This window comes from Triturus cristatus, chromosome 3_2 (assembly GCF_964204655.1).
Source record: "Triturus cristatus chromosome 3_2, aTriCri1.1, whole genome shotgun sequence".
Taxonomy (NCBI): Eukaryota; Metazoa; Chordata; class Amphibia; order Caudata; family Salamandridae; genus Triturus; species Triturus cristatus.
The window spans coordinates 574,905,763-574,923,351 of NC_140584.1; the positions used below are offsets into that span (position 1 = coordinate 574,905,763).

The 17,589-nt window shown below is 47.7% G+C and overlaps 1 protein-coding gene across 2 annotated transcripts in view; it reads left to right on the plus strand.

The window, feature by feature from the left end:
* Positions 1-17,589, plus strand: part of GALE (UDP-galactose-4-epimerase) — a 104,668-nt gene that overhangs the window by 37,254 nt on the left and 49,825 nt on the right. For both annotated transcript variants that reach the window (XM_085648311.1, XM_085648312.1), the window contains exon 4: positions 12,483-12,596. In XM_085648311.1, coding sequence (XP_085504437.1) covers positions 12,483-12,596 — 114 coding nt within the window. The remainder of the gene's footprint in view (positions 1-12,482; positions 12,597-17,589) is intronic.

Here is a 17,589-nt window from a genome sequence, read left to right on the forward strand (position 1 = left end):
TCCCTTTTAGAGCATCTCTGCTTCAGGCATGCCATCTTCATGCCAGTGCACCTGCTTGCTTTCTTTTTGAGTCTGGCAGCGTTTCCTCTTGTCTCTGTCCTTGGCATCCCTTCGCTGTGAGTCTGAGGCTCTTTCTGGTATCTTTGTGTTCACTGCCACTTGTGTCAGGTGAGTTTTCCTTATGTCCGACTATGGAGCTCTCCATCCTGAGCACCATACCCTGGATGACCAATTGTCTTATCTGCGTCCCTTCATGTCTTGGCTTTCCCTTTTTCAGGTGTCACCACTAGACCAGGGTGGTCCAGCATTCAAGTTAGGTTGAGCAAGCACGGTAATGTGTTGTTCGGGTTTGGGTGAGCAATCAGTAGAGCAGGATGTTGAAGTGTTCTACTGTGGGGTCCAGAGGGAGGGGGGGTTCCATTATTCCAATGTGTTTGGGCAATAGAGTAGGGCGGTGCAGTATTCTGTTGTCAGAGGGCATTCAAGCTGAATTGTGCAGTGTTCTAGTGTAAGAGGGGATGAGAACAAGGTGCTGCAGTGTGGCCGAGTGGGAACTGGTACTGGTTGCTGCTGCGTCCCAGTGAGGAGATCGATAGGGGACTCACAAGCACTTGAACAAGGTGCTGCAGACGTCCAGTGTGATGCATGAGGATTAGTGCAGGGTTCTGCAGAAGTCTATTGTTGATGAGTGTGGATTATGGCAGGGGGCTGCAGTATTCCACTGGGAGGGATTTGGGATAAGCATGGCTTGCTGCACTATTCCAGTGTGAGAGTGAGGATTGGAGCAGAGTGTTGCAGTATTTCAGTGTGTGAATGAGGATTAGAACAGGATGCTGCAGTATTCCAGTGTAGGTGAATGAGGATTAGAGCAGGGTGCTGCAGTATTCCAGTGTGTGGGTGAGGATTAGAGCAGGGTGCTGCAGTATTCCAGTGTGTGAATGAGGATTAGAGCAGGGTGTTGCAGTATTCCAGAGTCGGTGAATGAGGATTAGAGCAGGGTGCTGCAGTATTCCAGTGTGTGAATGAGAATTAGAACAGGATGCTGCAGTATTCCAGTGTGGGTGAATGAGGATTAGAGCAGGGTGCTGCAGTATTCCAGTGTGGGTGAATGAGGATTAGAGCAGGGTGCTGCAGTATTCCAGTGTGTGAATGAGGATTGGAGCAGGGTGCTGCAGTATTCCAGTGTGGGCGAATGAGGATTAGAGCAGGGTGCTGCAGTATTCCAGTGTGTGAATGAGGATTAGAGCAGGGTGCTGCAGTATTCCAGTGTGGGTGAATGAGGATTAGAGCTGGGTGTTGCAATATTTCACTGTGGGAGAGTGAGGATTAGAGCAGGGTACTGCAGTTTTCCAGTGTGGGTTAATGAGGATTAGAGCATGGTGCTGCGGTATTCCAATGTGTGAGGATTAGAGCTGGGAGCTGCTGTATTCCGCTGTGGGTGAATGAGGATTAGAGCAGGGTGCTGCAGTATTCCAGTGTGTGGTTGAGGATTCGAGCAGGGTACTGCAGTATTCCAGTGTGGGGGAATGAGGATTAGAGCAGGGTGCTGCAGTATTCCACTGTGGGTGTATGAGGATTAGAGCAGGGTGCTGCAGTATTCCAGTGTGAATGAGGATTAGAGCAGGGTACTGCAGTATTTCAGTGTGTGATTGAGGATTAGAGCAGGGTGCTGCAGTATTCCAGTGTGTGGGTGAGGATTAGAGCAGGGTGCTGCAGTATTCCAGTGTGTGAATGAGGATTAGAGCAGGGTGCTGCAGTATTCCGGTGTGTGTGTGTGTGTGAATGAGGATTAGAGCAGGGTGCTGCAGTATTCCAGTGTGGGTGAATGAGGATTAGAGCAGGGTGCTGCAGTATTTCAGTGTGTGAATGAGGATTAGAGCAGGGTGCTGCAGTATTCCAGAGTAGGTGACCGAGGATTAGAGCAGGGTGCTGCAGTATTCCAGTGTGGGTGGATGAGGATTAGAGCAGGGTGCTGCAGTATTCCAGTGTGTGACTGAGGATTAGAGCAGGATGCTGCAGTATGCCAGTGTGGGTGAATGAGGATTAGAGCAGGGTGTTGCAGTATTTCACTGTGGGAGAGTGAGTATTAGAGCAGGGTGCTGCAGTATTCCAGTTTGTGAATGAGGATTAGAGCAGTGTGATGTAGTATTACAGTGTGGTTGAATGAGGATTAGAGCAGAGTGTTGCAATATTTCACTGTGGGAGAGTGAGGATTAGAGCAGGGTGCTGCAGTATTCCAGTGTGTGAATGAGGATTAGAGCAGGATGCTGCAGTATGCCAGTGTGGGTGAATGAGGATTAGAGCAGGGTGCTGCAGTATTCCAGTGTGTGGGTGAGGATTAGAGCAGGGTGCTGCAGTATTCCAGTGTGTGAATGAGGATTAGAGCAGGGTTTTGCAGAATTCCAGAGTGGGTGAATGAGGATTAGAGCAGGGTTCTGCAGTATTCCAGAGTGGGTGAATGAGGATTAGAGCAGGGTGCTGCAGTATTCCAGTGTGGGTGGATGAGGATTAGAGCAGGGTGCTGCAGTATTCCAGTGTGGGTGGATGAGGATTCGAGCAGGGTGCTGCAGTATTCCAGTGTGTGGGTGAGGATTAGAGCAGGGTGCTGCAGTATTCCAGTGTGTGAATGAGGATTAGATCAGGGTGTTGCAGTATTCCAGAGTGGGTGAATGAGGATTAGAGCAGGGTGCTGCAGTATTCCAATGTGTGATTGAGGATTAGAGATGGGTGCTGCTGTATTTCGGTGTGGGTGAATGAGGATTAGAGCAGGGTGTTGCAGTATTCCACTGTCTGAATGAGGATTAGAGCAGGGTGCTGCAGTATTCCAGTGTGGGTGAATGAGGATTAGAGCAGGGTGTTGCAATATTTCACTGTGGGAGAGTGCGGATTAGAGCAGGGTGCTGCAGTATTCCAGTGTGTGAATGAGGATTAGAGCAGGGTTCTGCAGTATTCCAGAGTGGGTGAATGAGGATTAGAGCAGGGTGCTGCAGTTTTCCAGTGTGGGTGAATGAGGATTAGAGCAGGGTGCTGCAGTATTCCAGTGTGTGGTTGAGGATTAGAGCAGGGTACTGCTGTATTCCAGTGTGGGTGAATGAGGATTAGAGCAGGGTGCTGCAGTATTCCACTGTGGGTGTATGAGGATTAGAGCAGGGTGCTGCAGTATTCCAGTGTGTGAATGAGGACTAGAGTAAGGTGCTGCAGTATTTCAGTGTGTGATTGAGGATTAGAGCAGGGTGCTGCAGTATTCCTGTGTGTGGGTGAGGATTAGAGCAGGGTGCTGCAGTATTCCAGTGTGTGGATGAGGATTAGAGCAGGGTGCTGCAGTATTCCAGTGTGTGTGTGAATGAGGATTAGAGCAGGGTGCTGCAGTATTCCAGTGTGATTGGATGAGGATTAGAGCAATGTGCTGCAGTATTCCAGTGTGTGAATGAGGATTAGAGCAGGGTACTGCAGTATTCCAGTGTGTGACTGAGGATTAGAGCAGGGTGCTGCTGTATTCCGGTGTGGGTGAATGAGGATTAGAGCATGGTGCTGCAGTATTCCAGGGTGGGTGAATGAGGATTAGAGCAGGGTGCTGCAGTATTCCAGTGTGTGAATGAGGATTAGAACAGGGTGCTGCAGTATTCCAGTGTGGGTGAATGAGAATTAGAGCAGGGTGCTACAGTATTCCAATGTGTGGTTGACGATTAGAGCAGGGTGCTGCTGTATTCCGGTGTGGGTGAATGAGGATTGGAACAGGGTGTTGCAGTATTCCAGTGTGTGAATGAGGATTAGTGCAGGGTGCTGCAGTATTCCAGTGTGGGTGAATGAGGATTAGAGCAGGGTGTTGCAGTATTTCACTGTGGGAGAGTGAGTATTAGAGCAGGGTGCTGCAGTATTCCAGTTTGTGAATGAGGATTAGAGCAGTGTGATGTAGTATTACAGTGTGGTTGAATGAGGATTAGAGCAGAGTGTTGCAATATTTCACTGTGGGAGAGTGAGGATTAGAGCAGGGTGCTGCAGTATTCCAGTGTGTGAATGAGGATTAGAGCAGGGTGTTGCAGTGTTTCACTGTGGGAGAGTGAGGATTAGAGCAGGGTCTAGTAGTATTACTGAAAGAATCAAGTGAGCATTAGAGCAGAGTGTTGCATAATTCTAGATTGGGTGTCTGTGCACTAGAAAGAGGATTTGTCTCTGCTTCAGTGTGTGCAAACAATTTCTTGGCTGGTGTGCTACCACGCTACAATGTTGGTGAGCAGGCTGTATGGTGCTGCTTTGTTCTAATACTTGTTGTGGCTGCTAGATCAGGATGCTGAGTGTTTGATGTAAATGGACTAAGCAGCAAGGTCTGCAGTGTTCGGGTGAACACTGTGCTAGAGCAGAATGCCTACATGTACCGGCATAGAGGAGTAAATACTAGCAGTGGGTTCCACATTGTACCAAGTGGGCGAGCTGTGTTCTGGATTGTTCTTTAAAGCAACTGTCAGTACTATAGTGACGCTTTTGCGCTCAGGATTGAATGACCAAGCACTTCACTACATGGCCAAAAGGGCAAGAGTTGACGGCGATAGCTGAACCATTTTGCTTTTCTAGAATTTGACTGGTAGGAATGAAAAGAACTGACGATTAGCCCATCTCTGTCTGAATTTACGAGCGAGAGATGCGTACATGCAGTATAATGTCATGCTCTCAGAGCAGTGTAGACTCTGAACTTTTTTATGAGGAACGCAGACCAAATTCATGAATGGGTTCATATGCTGTACAAAGAGCTTTATTTTACATTGATTCCTTATCTGCAACTAGGTTAGTAAGATGTGTGGGTCTTTGAATTCCAGTGGAATAGAATCCATGTCACTTCATTCTGCAAGCATTGTAAGTTGTAAATCAGATATTGGATGAGGCCAAGAGAAGACATTTTCACATAGTTAAGACGAGACATAAACAAGATCAACACTACCTGTTTTTTACCCTGGATATTCAAGAAGTTAAAGATCTTTTCTGGATTTGCTGAAGGGACAACCTTGCATTGACTATGCTTGAAGTGTGTGGAGGCCATTGTAATTGGAGAATCCATGGTTACTCCCAAGTTGTTGACATTCCCAAGTGGGTCGATGGATTACCCAGTTCTGGATGCCTGACACCGTCCAACAGGGCAGGACTGTGGAACCAAAAGTAGCCCTGGCACAAATGCTAAACACGGCGTGTTCCCTTCCCCTTGTCTAGCCATCTCTCTTTCCATTTATCTGTCCTCCCTCTCTCCTCTCTCTTCTTCCTCTCTTACCACCTCCTCTCTGCCCCCCCTCCTGTCTCTCTCTCTCTGCTGAAGCCTCCTCCTGCCTGCTGCTGTTGACCTCGGGGAGCTGGGGGAAGTGAAGGAGGCCTCAGGAGTGGCCCTGGGCTGTCAAAACCGGGCTCCAACCCACTGGGGAAATGCCCAGTGGAATAAAAGGCCTGTCCACTCCGCTCTAGCCTCCCACCCGAAGGATAGGCTCCCATTTAACAATTGTCTTGTATTCCAACTGCCTGCATTTCCGTGCGTGGGGCCAGACGAAAGCCCACGGCACTAGAGTATGGTGTGAGTGCGCCTGGAGCTTGGCTTGTGGGGGGGGGGGAGGTGGTAAGGCTCTAGAACATGCGCTGCAGTGTTCCGGTTTGAGTGACTTTGCCCTGGTGCAGGTTGCAGAAGTGTTCCTATCTGGGTAGCAAGCAGTGGAGATACCAGTGTGGGTGTGGGGAGTAGAGCTGCGGATGAGAGTGGCCCGGTTTGGTAGATTGAGCATCGACACAGGATGCTGCCGGGTTCCTCTGTGGTCGAGAAAGCAGCAGCGCAGGTGCTGCAGTGCGTCGGTTTGAGAGGATTTGCAGTATTTGTGTGTGGAGGGCGGTCACTCGAGTGGGCATTAATATGGGTGAGCATGCACTAAATTAATGTACACTAGAGCAGGGAGTTACCAGTGTTTGTTTGGGTGAATGGCAGGAACGCAGATATTTGCATTGCGGGTGCAGTGGAGCAGGCTCTGCAGTTTCTGATGGATATATCTGCCTGTGGATTCCTCACCTTTTGAATTACCCCTGCGTCAGCATTCCACAGAAATGTTTTTCCTAGCTCTCCCACGTCGACGAGGTTGTCACAATAGCACGGCTCCGCTCGCGACTCCGTCTGACGTCATCGGAGCCACAAATAGACCTCGTCGGTATGCTGACGTCAGTTCCCTTTTTTCCACGCCGATGACACGTAACAGTTTTCTGGGACTCTCCATTTACTTCTTAGGTTACTCTGTTTCTGCTATTTCCCCCAGGAGTGGCAGAGCGATGGCGTTGAAGTCAGGTTTTAAACCTTGTATAGAATGCGGGGGCCATATATCGATCACGGGTCCCCACGAAGACTGTTTGTGGTGCCTCTCCTCGTACCATGACTTCGATAGTTGCACCAGCTGTCTGAAGATGAACCCGAAGGCTTTGAAAGAGCGTGAGGCCTAGTTGTTCATGGCGAAGGCTAGGAAGGTGAAAAGCGGTCGAAAAGATCGAAGTTGTCGACTTCGCATGCTTTGAAGTCGAAGAAGCACAAGAAGAAGAAGAAGAAGAAGAGGCATGGATCTCAATGTCATTAGTCGAAAGATAGGGCTTCGAGATCGCCCTCTCCGGCTCCAAAGCATCGTTCTAAGTTGGCAGGGTATGCTCAGACGTGAGTCCCTTGCTCACTTTGCCACTGGATTCAAGCAAGCCTGGCTGAAAACGGCTGAAATGCCAGAAACCGGTCTAGGAAGCTTGTTTCCGGTCCAGGGATGGCATGGCTTGGCTGTTTGGGCTGGACTGTTCCCATGAGGCACAGGGTCAGACTGATTTGCATATGGCCATGTCTGAACTGGGGTGGCAGAGTGGGCTAAAGAATGGTGATGGATTAAATCCAGATCTGCTGACTGGGTGTGAGTGTTTGATTGGTTCTGATGCTCCGTCCATCACCACCCCCTTTGGTACCGCATCGTTCTAGAGATGTCATCTCTCGATCTACGACGCCGAGAGGTTCTCCTGCACGTTCACCGACGCCGAAGTGTACTCCTGGGCCGAGTTCTTCGCCGGCACCGAGGGATTCTGATGAAACTGTACCTGTTGCCTCTCCTGTCTTGGGTCCTACATCACCGATGCCTTCTCGGCCTCGTGTGGATCAAGATACGGCTACTTATCCACCCTTTCCTGGGCCTGGTTTGGATCCATCGCATTTCCTCAATGCGATGGATGGCATGTTTGCCAAGGCAACCTACCCTGCCGGTGCGCCTTCAGGCCCCGTGGGTCTGCTTGCATTTAATTTAGGCATTCCTCAACAATATGCCCAGGCACCTTTTATGCTCTTTATGCCGACGGCGCCGTCCTAGCCCTTTCCGGCCCCTAGGTTCTCGACGCCGGTCTCTCAGTCTCTGGCTCCATCTGGTGGTCGCTCTTCTTCTCAGCTTCGAGCGGCGCCGTTGCCCGCGTCGGAAGCTGTACCTTCGACGCCGGGCCAGTTTCATCGGCGCCGCGTGCTACGCCGTCGACGCCGATTCCTGTTCCTAAGATGACATCTAGTAGAGAGGTGCAGAGACTGCTGGAGGAAGAGGAATATCAGCAGGATGAGGCTGAAGAAGGTGAATTTGAAGAGGATGAGTTTGAAGGCCTTCAAGAGGAAAGTGGATTAGACACTAACCCAGAATGAGAACTTTCATCTCCAAAGGCTTTACCCTTGCAAGATGTTGCACCTTATCATGCAGTTATTAGGAAGACTGCTGCATTTTAAGATCTCCAGCTACCCACTGCTGATTTCAGACGGAATATTCTGACAGATGTATTACATTCGCCTTCCTCTGTGGTTGAGCCTCTTTTGCCATTTAATGATGCTTTGACTGAGCCTATTTTGGACGTGTGGAGGAAGCCCCTTTCTGGACCGGCAGTTTCAAGTACTATAGAAAGAAGATACAGACCTGCTCCAAATGATCCTGCTTTTCTTTCAGCTCAGTCTTCTCCTGAAGGTTTAGTGGTGCAGGCTTCTTGTTCGGAGCAATCGACTGGGTCTTTCCCCCAGACTCCTGGTGACAGGGTATCAAAAAAATTAGAACAGTCTGCTAAAAAGGTGTTCTCCTCTTCAAGTATGGCTTTGAAATACCCCAATGCAACCTGCTTGTTGGAGAGGTATATTCATGCCTTGATGGACTCGGCAAAACAGTTAGTTCCAAAGTTGCCGGAGAATGATCGGAGCTCCTTTTTAGGGGATCTTGGCGGATACCCAGGTGGCTGCTCATTAGGCTATACAATCTGGATTGGACACTGCTCATTCAGTGGCAAGAGTGATGGACTCTTCTATTGCTACAAGAAGGCATGCCTGGCTTAGGTCTTAAGGTTTCTCTCCCGATGTTCAAAATACTCTTCTTGATCTTCCATTTGATGGTTCCAAGCTTTTTGGGGAAAAGGCTGATTCTGCGCTGCAGAGGTTTAAGGACAGTAGAGCCATGTCTAAATCTTTGGGTCTCCAGTCTCAATTTAGAGGATTTGGTTTTAAAAGGTATCCGGGTTTTGGAAGGATGTCTTCCTTTCGAGGCCGCCAACAACTTCAGCAGCAGCAGAGCCTACAGTACAAATCGGACAGAGGGAAGAACAGAGGTAGTTTGCTGGGTGCAGCCCGTCAACTCCTCCTCCTCCTCTTCCTCCTCCTCCTCTTCCTCTTCTGCCCCTGCCACTGGTATCTCTGGAAAGCAGCCCTAGATCCCCCATCTTGGAGCATGCTGGTCCTGTAGGGGGTCTGGTGTCCCATTTTCTACAAGATTGAAAATCTATAACATCAGACAAGACAGCTTTTGAATCTTGTGGAAAATGGGTACGCCCTACCCTTCCGAGAGTTTCCTCCTCCTTACCCTCCTCGCCAGGGCGAGTGTTCAGAGGACCATTTGCTGCTTCTACAGCGGGAGGTTCTTGTGTTATTGCAAAAAGGTGCGATAGAGATGGTCCCGGAGCAGGAAAGGGGTCAGGGATGCTACTCCGGGTATTTTCTGATCCACAAGTAGGATGGCAGGTTAAGGCCTATTCTAGACCGCAGGGTCTTGAATTGTTACCTCAGGCAGGAGAAATTCAAGATGTCGACCCTAGCTCAGGTTCTTCTGGCATTGCAGCAAGAAGACTGGATGGTGTCGATCGATTTGCGGGATGCGTATTTTCACATCGCCATCCTGAAGTCGCATCGGATGTATCTCCCTTTCACTGTAGGGTCCTAACACTACCAGTTTGCGGTCCTCCCGTTTGGACTTATTTCCTCACCTCAAGTCTTCACAAAGGTGATGGCGTTGGTGGCAGCACATCTCAAAAAGTTGGGGATTCCTGTTTTCTCTTACCTGGACGACTGGCTGCTCAAAGCAAAGTCGCCAGAGATGGTGCTTCATCATCTGCAGGTAACAGCGCGGCTGTTGTACGTTTTGGGTTTCTCGCTAAATATGCCCAAGTCTCACCTGGAGCCTTCTCAGTGCAACCTGTTCATAGGGGCAGTACTGGATACTACAGTGTGTCGAGCCTTCCCACCTCCTCAGAGGATTATCGACATTCAGGAAATGATTCCCTTGTTTCACGATGGAGCAGTTGTTCCAGTCCTGAAGGTCTTACGCCTGCTCGGTCTGTTCGCTTCCTGAATTCTGTTGGTCAACCATGCACACTCGCACATGAGGCCACTCCAGTGGTGCCTCCGCAGGCAGTGGTATCATCACAATGGAGATCTCAGGGAGTCGGGCAGGATCTCCAGAGAAGCTGCAGCGGATCTATCTTGTTGGAATGTGCAGGGCAACCTGTCTGAAGGAAAGCCCTTTCAGCTTCCTCCACGGTGGCCACAGTGATCACGTGCGCCTCCACTCTAGGGTGGGGTGCTCATCTGGGGGATCTGGAGGTCAAGGGTCTTTGGTCTCCAGAGGAAAGGTTGCTTCACATCAACCTTCAGGAATTGCGGGCGATACATTTGGCACTAAAGGCCTTTCTTCCATCCCTTCGCAGTCAGTCAGTTCAGGTCCTGCCGTACAACACTACCGAGATGTGGTGCATCAACAAACCGGGAGGTGTAGGGTTGTATCGTCTCTGCAGAGAGGCACTGTGACTCTGGTCCTGGGTTCAGGGCCATCAGATTTGTGTAATGGCAAATCATCTGGCCGGTATGCTGAATGTTCGTGCGGACAGTCTCAGTCGGCATTACTCGTCCGATCACGAGTGGCGGCTTCATCCAGAAGTAGTCTATCTCGTCTTCAAGATGTGGGGATTTCTTCGGTTGAACCTCTTTGCGAGAATGCGCACTGCCCGTTGTTCTGCAGTCTCCAGTTTCCGATGCAGGGAGCATTGGGGGAGTTGGATTGGAGTTCACAACTCCTTTACGCATTTCCTCCCATACCCATGATTCCTCGAGTTCTGAGGAAGATTCGCCAAGACCGGGCCCAAGTAATATTGATCGCCCCAGATTGGCCAAGAAGGGTGTGGTCCACAGACCTCCTTCACTTCACTTCTCATCGCACCCTCCGCTCCGTCTCCCTCTCAAGGCAGACCTCCTCTCGCAGTCCCATGGGCACGGTCTACACCCCCACCACCAGAGCTTGCACCTTCATGCCTGGAGATTGAATGGGGCAGTCCGAGTTCTTTCTCTCACCCACCGGATGTGGTGGATGTTATTTTATCATCCAGGAGACACTCCACCAAATCTGTTTATTCCTCTAGGTGGTCCAAATTTGTTAAATGGTGTGGAGAGAGGTCCATTGATCCTTCGAAAGCCTGTTTGTCTAACATTCCAGAGTTTTCTCTTTCATTGGCCCAGCAGGGTTGTGCTGTGGCTACAGTAAAAGTATATTTGTTGGCGTTGTCTATGTTTGCCAGATCAGCCGTCTTTATTTAAGTCCCCTATCGTTACGAGGTTCATTAAGGGCCTTACCAATAGGTTTCCTCCCACTCCTTTCATAATGCCTCAGTGGTATGTAAATCTTGTTCTTACTTTCCTGATGTGTTCTCCTTTTGAGCCTCTTCATAGTTGTCAGTTGAGGCTTCTCTCTTTCAAAATGGTCTTTCTGATCGCTATTACCTCGGCCAGGAGGGTAAGTGAGCTTCAGGCTCTTAGTTCCAAACCTCAGTTTTTGACCATTCATGCTTAAAAGTTGGTTCTCAGGACCAGGGCTGCTTTCCTGCCTAAGGTGGTTACCCCTTTCCATCTTGAGCAATCCATTACCTTACCTACCTTCTATCCTCCCCCTCACCCTTCCAAGGAGGTGGAGGCACTTCATCGTTTGGATCCTAAGAGAGCTGTCAGTTTCTATCTGGACAGAACCAAGGATCTGAGGCTGGACTATCAGCTCTTTGTGGGCTATGTTGGGCGAATGAAAGGCAAGGCTGTGCACAAGCGGACTCTCTCCTGGTGGATCATCTTGTGCATCAAGATCTGCTACGCCGTGGCCAAGAAGGAACCGCCTGAAGGTATCCGAGCTCATTCCACCCGAACTAAGTCTTCTTCTTCTGCTTTGGCTAGAGGTGTTCCTGTTGTTGATATTTGTAAGGCAGCAACTTGGGACTCCCTCCACACCTTTGCGAAGCATTACTGCTTGGATTCTGAGGTTAGGAGGGATGGCCATTGTGCACACTCTGTGCTTTAGGATTTTTTGGTATAGGTTGGTGGACACCCTCCTCTGGGAGTGGGACTGCTGTGGGATTCAATTCAAAAGGTGTGGAATCCACATGCAGATGTATCCATCAGAAGAACAAGTTACTTACCTACGGTAACGCTTTTTCTGGTGGATGCAGTATCTGCTTATGGCTTCTTCACTGACCCACCCTCCTCCCCGTTGTCCACCTTCGTATACCAAAGGTATTATTGATAATTTGACATGGTTGTTTTCCTGTGTCTTTTGAATACCTTGCTTTTCATTTATAGGAAATGCTTTCTTTTGCTTTTCCTATTATCCCTTATACTGTGTGTATTTATGTTTATATTGTATACTGTATATACTTCAATTATGATGTCGGTCCACCCGTTCGCCTCGGAGGCACGGAAAAAATGGGTGGAACTGACGTCACCACGCCGACGAGGTCTATTTGTGGCTCCGATGACGTCAGATGGAGTCGAGAGCGGAACCGTGCTATTGTGACGTCCTCATCGACATGGGAGAGCTAGGAAAAAGGTTTCTGTGGAATGCTGACGTAGGGGTAATTCAAAAGGTGAGGAATCCACAGGCAGATACTGTATCCACCAGAAAAAGTGTTACCGAAGGTAAGTAATTTGATTGTTACTGTGTATCGATCTGGCATTAGAGCAATGGGTTTCAGTATTCCGGTTTGAGTGAGCGGACACTTGACTAAGGTGCTGCACTGTGCCAATGTGGGTGAGAGTACTGGACCTGTGATCTGCAGTGTCTCAGCTGGTAGCATGCATTTTGCCGGTGCCCGTGAAGGGTAGTGCAGCGCTTTGAACTACAGCACTTTATTGTAGACCATGTCTCACTGGGCCTCTCTTTCTTTTCCCGTAGCACAAGTTCTCTGCTGTGCTGCACTTTGCTGGGCTGAAGGCCGTAGGGGAGTCTGTGGAAAAGCCCCTCGAATACTACAAGGTGAATGTGACGGGGACTCTGCGACTCCTGGAGGTGAGTGACGAGAGCTGCGCGGGTTCACTCTGGGCGACACCCCCGGGCAGTGTGTGCACGAATGAAGGGAGGGTTTGGTGCAGGTACTTGTATGTATTCATTCCTGTAGCTATATACGGCTGTCTGGTTTCGGCACACCTGGGCTTGAGCGGGTAAGTGGCATTTAAGTCCCGATGACGCAAGCAGAGCAGGTGCGACTTTTATTTTAACTTGTTCATTTTTATATCTAAACCATGTGATCTTCACTCATTAAAGTGATCTTGAAAAGACTGTTGAATAGTGTGTGTATGGTAGGTGGGAATGTGGAGTTCGAGTTAGACAAAGTATTTGAATGTCTCCTGTCAGCTATTGAGAACCTTTGGAGCTCCTTCTCATGGTCTCTAGCATGTTCGTTCCCGGCGCATCTGGCACGGACGGTATCGCCTGCGATGTACGATTTTTGGGCAATTTACTGATTTCTTTTGTCCGCAAACGTAGATCTTTACTTGTTAGGACATTAAATCTGTATCTTCGGTGGTACACATGGCACAGTGGCTGTATAACAAGTGCAGTGCAAATTCCCGTAATCATGGACTGAGAAGAATCGAGGGGATTGTGGACTTCTGGTCGGTGTGCTGCATGGTCTCACTTATTTATTTTCTAGGTTCCGCTTCCCCATTGAAAACGCTTGGCCAACTCTTCATCTACTACTAGATGGCAGGATAATGCCAAGCAATAAGGTGCGATGGCAAAAGGCTTCATTGGCTAGATCAGTAGTTCTAAACCTGACTTGCACGTAGCATTGCCTCATGTGCACGTGGTAGCGTACATCAAGTCTGGCCCTATTTTATTGGCTACGTGAGCTGGTTCAAGGTTAGGGCAACACATTCCTGTTTATCTCTGGACCTACATGTCGATTTTTGCAAATCTTTCTCCTATTCTTCTCTCGTTTTAGTTTTCACCCAGCAGGATTCTTATCTTTTATTCATTGCATAGATTTGGAAAGGCTGCAATTTTTGTTGGCAACTCTTTAATGTGGTGCCTCCTTTCCTATTTTTCCTCTACTTTCTCTGCTATTTCCTCTGCTATTTTTGCCTCCAGTTACTGAAGCGGATGAGGATATTTCCTCCACAATACAAACACCTACACTCATCACCGACCTGCCCCTGATTTGTCCTCGCAGCGCCACCCCCCTTCCACCCTAGCTGTATTCCCTCTGATCTCTCTCACTACACACCACCTTATGTAATGGCCCGCCCACCCCATCTTGTACCATCCCCCTTGATCTAGTACACCACGACCCCCCTCATACTGAATCCCAACTTGTACATACTCCCTCGTCATCGCACTGACACCCACACACCTGAATGATCAATCTTGCCTACAGCCTCCTGCTCGGACTATGCACGCATTCATTCACCTAGACTACAATTACTTGTCTATCGCTCAGTTTACTCCTTCTCTCCTCATGACGCTGACACACAGCAACTGCCAGCCGTCTCCACTTCATCCAGCCACCACCACTAAGGCCTTCTTCCTCAGACCCACTATGGACAGACGTCACACCTCACCTCACTTTGCTCCAATACACCCCACCTTACACTCCTTCACACCTCACACACCCGCACAATGTACTCTTCTCACACACCAATGCTACACACCATACTTCTTCCCGCCCTCCCTCTGAACTCCACCCCATTCCTTCATCTCCATGTCAAACTGTCTAGAACACAAACAAGATCTCTTCTTTCGGAAATTCTCCCAGCTAGATGACACTAGATCTCATCTAAGCTGTAGACTGTCTTCTCTCATAGACTCTCCACACCCCTAGTTAAAGCCTCTCTATCCCTGGCATTCAATACTGAGTAGCAGTCTCCCTCGCCCCTAAAAACCCAAACCCACTCTCTCTCAAGCTAACATTGTCGACCTACTTGCTGATTACAACACCTCGATCCCCTCAGCCTCCTCCACCTCCTCTAGTCTCACTGCCACCAACTCTGTGGACACCTCCATTCAACACAAAATTCAGACTATATCCTGGACTAGTCCAAAGCACATGACCTACCCAAAGCAGTCACCAGATACCAGGAACATTATTCCTATCATTCCTGAAACCCTTGATGCCCCTCGCACCAAATCAGTTCACTTTACGCTGCTTGCTCCACACTGCTGATCTAAATTTCAGACACCATTACACACTACAACCTCGATCTTTTAATTATTACTGGAACCTGGTTCAGTGACACATCCCATAACACTATTATCAGTAACGACCAGGTAGGCAGAGTCGGGGAAGGTATTACAGCCACCTCAGCGACTCACTGAAGTGCAGGAGATAACCAATGGCTCTTCTTTCACATTCCAATCCCTTACTTTGGACCTCTGTGCTCAACAAAATCCCCCTTTCAGATTAGACGCAATCTACCACTTACCAGGTGATAGATAACCTAACATCAGCTTTCAACATGGTCAATCACCACACGCTCGTAGACACCCTAAAATATTAAATGGTCATTGATGGTATGGTCCTTAAATGGTTTAAATCATTCCCCATGGACAGATCGCTCTAAACTCTGTTCAAAACTGGATGACTTCTCATCACCTAAAAATGAACCCTTCCAAAACTGAATTCCTCCTCCTCTCCCCTTCAAAATTAACATTTCCATTACAATCCTGGACGACACATTCAACATCCTCAACAGTAAACCCACCATCATTGACAGTGCCAATCCCTAGAAGTCCTTCTAGGCAAGAAGCTCAACTTGCAGTCTAAAATCAGCACCACAGCCAGAAACACACTCTAACAGCTGCGTCTTTCCTGGTGAATGTGCCGCCACATTCCAGATCAGGATCTGAAATCTCCTGTTCATACATTGATGCTCTCCCGAATCGACTCAGGTAACTCCCTCTGTCTTCACCCAGACCCATCTCATATCCCTGAAATCGATTCTACACTCAGTAGCACGCTTTGTCTACGGGGCCAAAAGGCATGACCATATGATCCCTATGCTGGTCTCTCTCTCAGTTGGTTGCCCATTGAAGCCAGGACCGTATACAAGAAGTGCTTTCACCCCTAAGGATCTAGACTCATTCACTCCTTATTACCTGCTGGGAACCCAAGCTTTCAGGAGATTCTAGACTTGCGTGAAACGCCAAAGCATTGCTGCTAGAACCCCGACCTTTAAAATTGAATGACTCCTGGCACAATCCATCTCGGGTTGCCCAACCAGAATTTGGAACTCACTACCTCCCAACCTTTGCACTACTACCTCGCTGATAACCTTCAAAACCGAACTGAAAGCCCTCCTCCTTCAACAATTCTTTAGCTAAGACACTGTCACCAATTCCCCTCCATTGACAACATGCTCGCTCACCTCTTGGCAAAGAACTATACTAGACCCACTTGATTATGGGCTTACAAATGTTTCACTGTCGTATATATCAACTGTTTCACTGCTGTATTAACCTACTGTATAGCTTGCTTCCTTCTGTAATTTTGTAATTTTTGAGCTTGTGTAACTACATTTGGTAATTATTTAAACCCTCTATAACTATTCATTCAATGACTTGTATCTACTGTAAAGCGCGCTAGCATCTTCAGGTAATGTTCGCTCTTTATAAAAACGCAAAAATAAATACAATTCCTCTAGCTTCCACTGTCCGCTATCTGTCTCTGTTTCCTGTATGTGGGTGCAGACTTAGTATTTCATCATTTCTTTTTTTCTATTTAATGTCTTTTTACTGTTGTTACAAATGCTGCAACACTTTACTCACTCCTCAGTAGCCTGTAACCTATCATCTTGTACTGCATCCCTAGAAGCGCCTTATGCATGCCTGTGTTGATGACTTATGTACAACTACAATTTTCTGGGTTTTCAATATTTGCTATATGTTGCATGTTTCCTTCATCTTGTGGAGCTTGGGGGCTATGAACTGTGAGAAAGTGGCTCTGTATATACTGTTCCCAAATAGGTACAGGGTGTACAGAGTCTACAGTCCCCAGAGGTTTGGCAAAGGCTACAGTTAGATATAACCTTACTCTCTAAAGTGGTAGCTTGGTCGAGCAGTAAGGCAGTATCAGAGGACAGTGTAAAGCATTTGTTGCACACACTCAGCCAGCAAATGGTCTCACACACTCAATAACTGAACTCTAGGACAATGGTTTATATATAAAAAATATATGCTTGTTTTATTTTAGAACCAACAATGGGTATTAAAATATACTTTCTCAGAATGAGATGCTTTATATAAATACTTTTGCAATGTGCAATAGGCTTTTGTACAAAGTTACAAGTGGTTGCAATAGGCAACACCATTTTAAACACAATAATGCATTGAGTTCAATGGAAAATTCAAGTTATTTGCCACAGATTACTTTTAGGATTACTTTTGGAATTCCAGGACTGGATCCTAGATTCAGTCCTGGGTCAGTACTTGGAATCAAGTGATAAAAGTCGACTTAATTACTGTGATGATTTTTAGACAATATTTTGCTATTTTAAAAGTTGACTCTTAGAAAATATTTCATAGAAAACAGTCAATGATTCCCTACGGCAGAAAATTCAAGTTGGAGGTATAGTATGTTCTCGTTACTTTTGTAATCCAGTACTGGGTGCCTAGACTCAGTACTGGGACCTTTATCCAAAACAAGTAAGTAATTACGTTTTCAGATATTCTACGATTTTTAAAGAATATTTAAAGATTGCAGAAATTGACACTTATAAGTAATTTCACAGAAAAACAGTCAATGATTTCCTATGGGAGAAAATTGGGTTATGGGTAAGTACAGTTGTAAGTATTTTTCAGAGTCAGTGCTGGGCACCAAGATCCAGCACTGGGAGCTCACCTAAGAGCAGATGAGTATTTTCCTTTTCGTTACTCGGCTGATTTTTGGTGAATATTTTAAGTTTTGAAAAGTCCACACTTAGAAGAAATTTCAGGAAAAGCCAGTCAATGTTACACTATGGAGAAAATTGAGTTATCGGTTTAAAGGTAAGTACTCGACTGGCAGAGT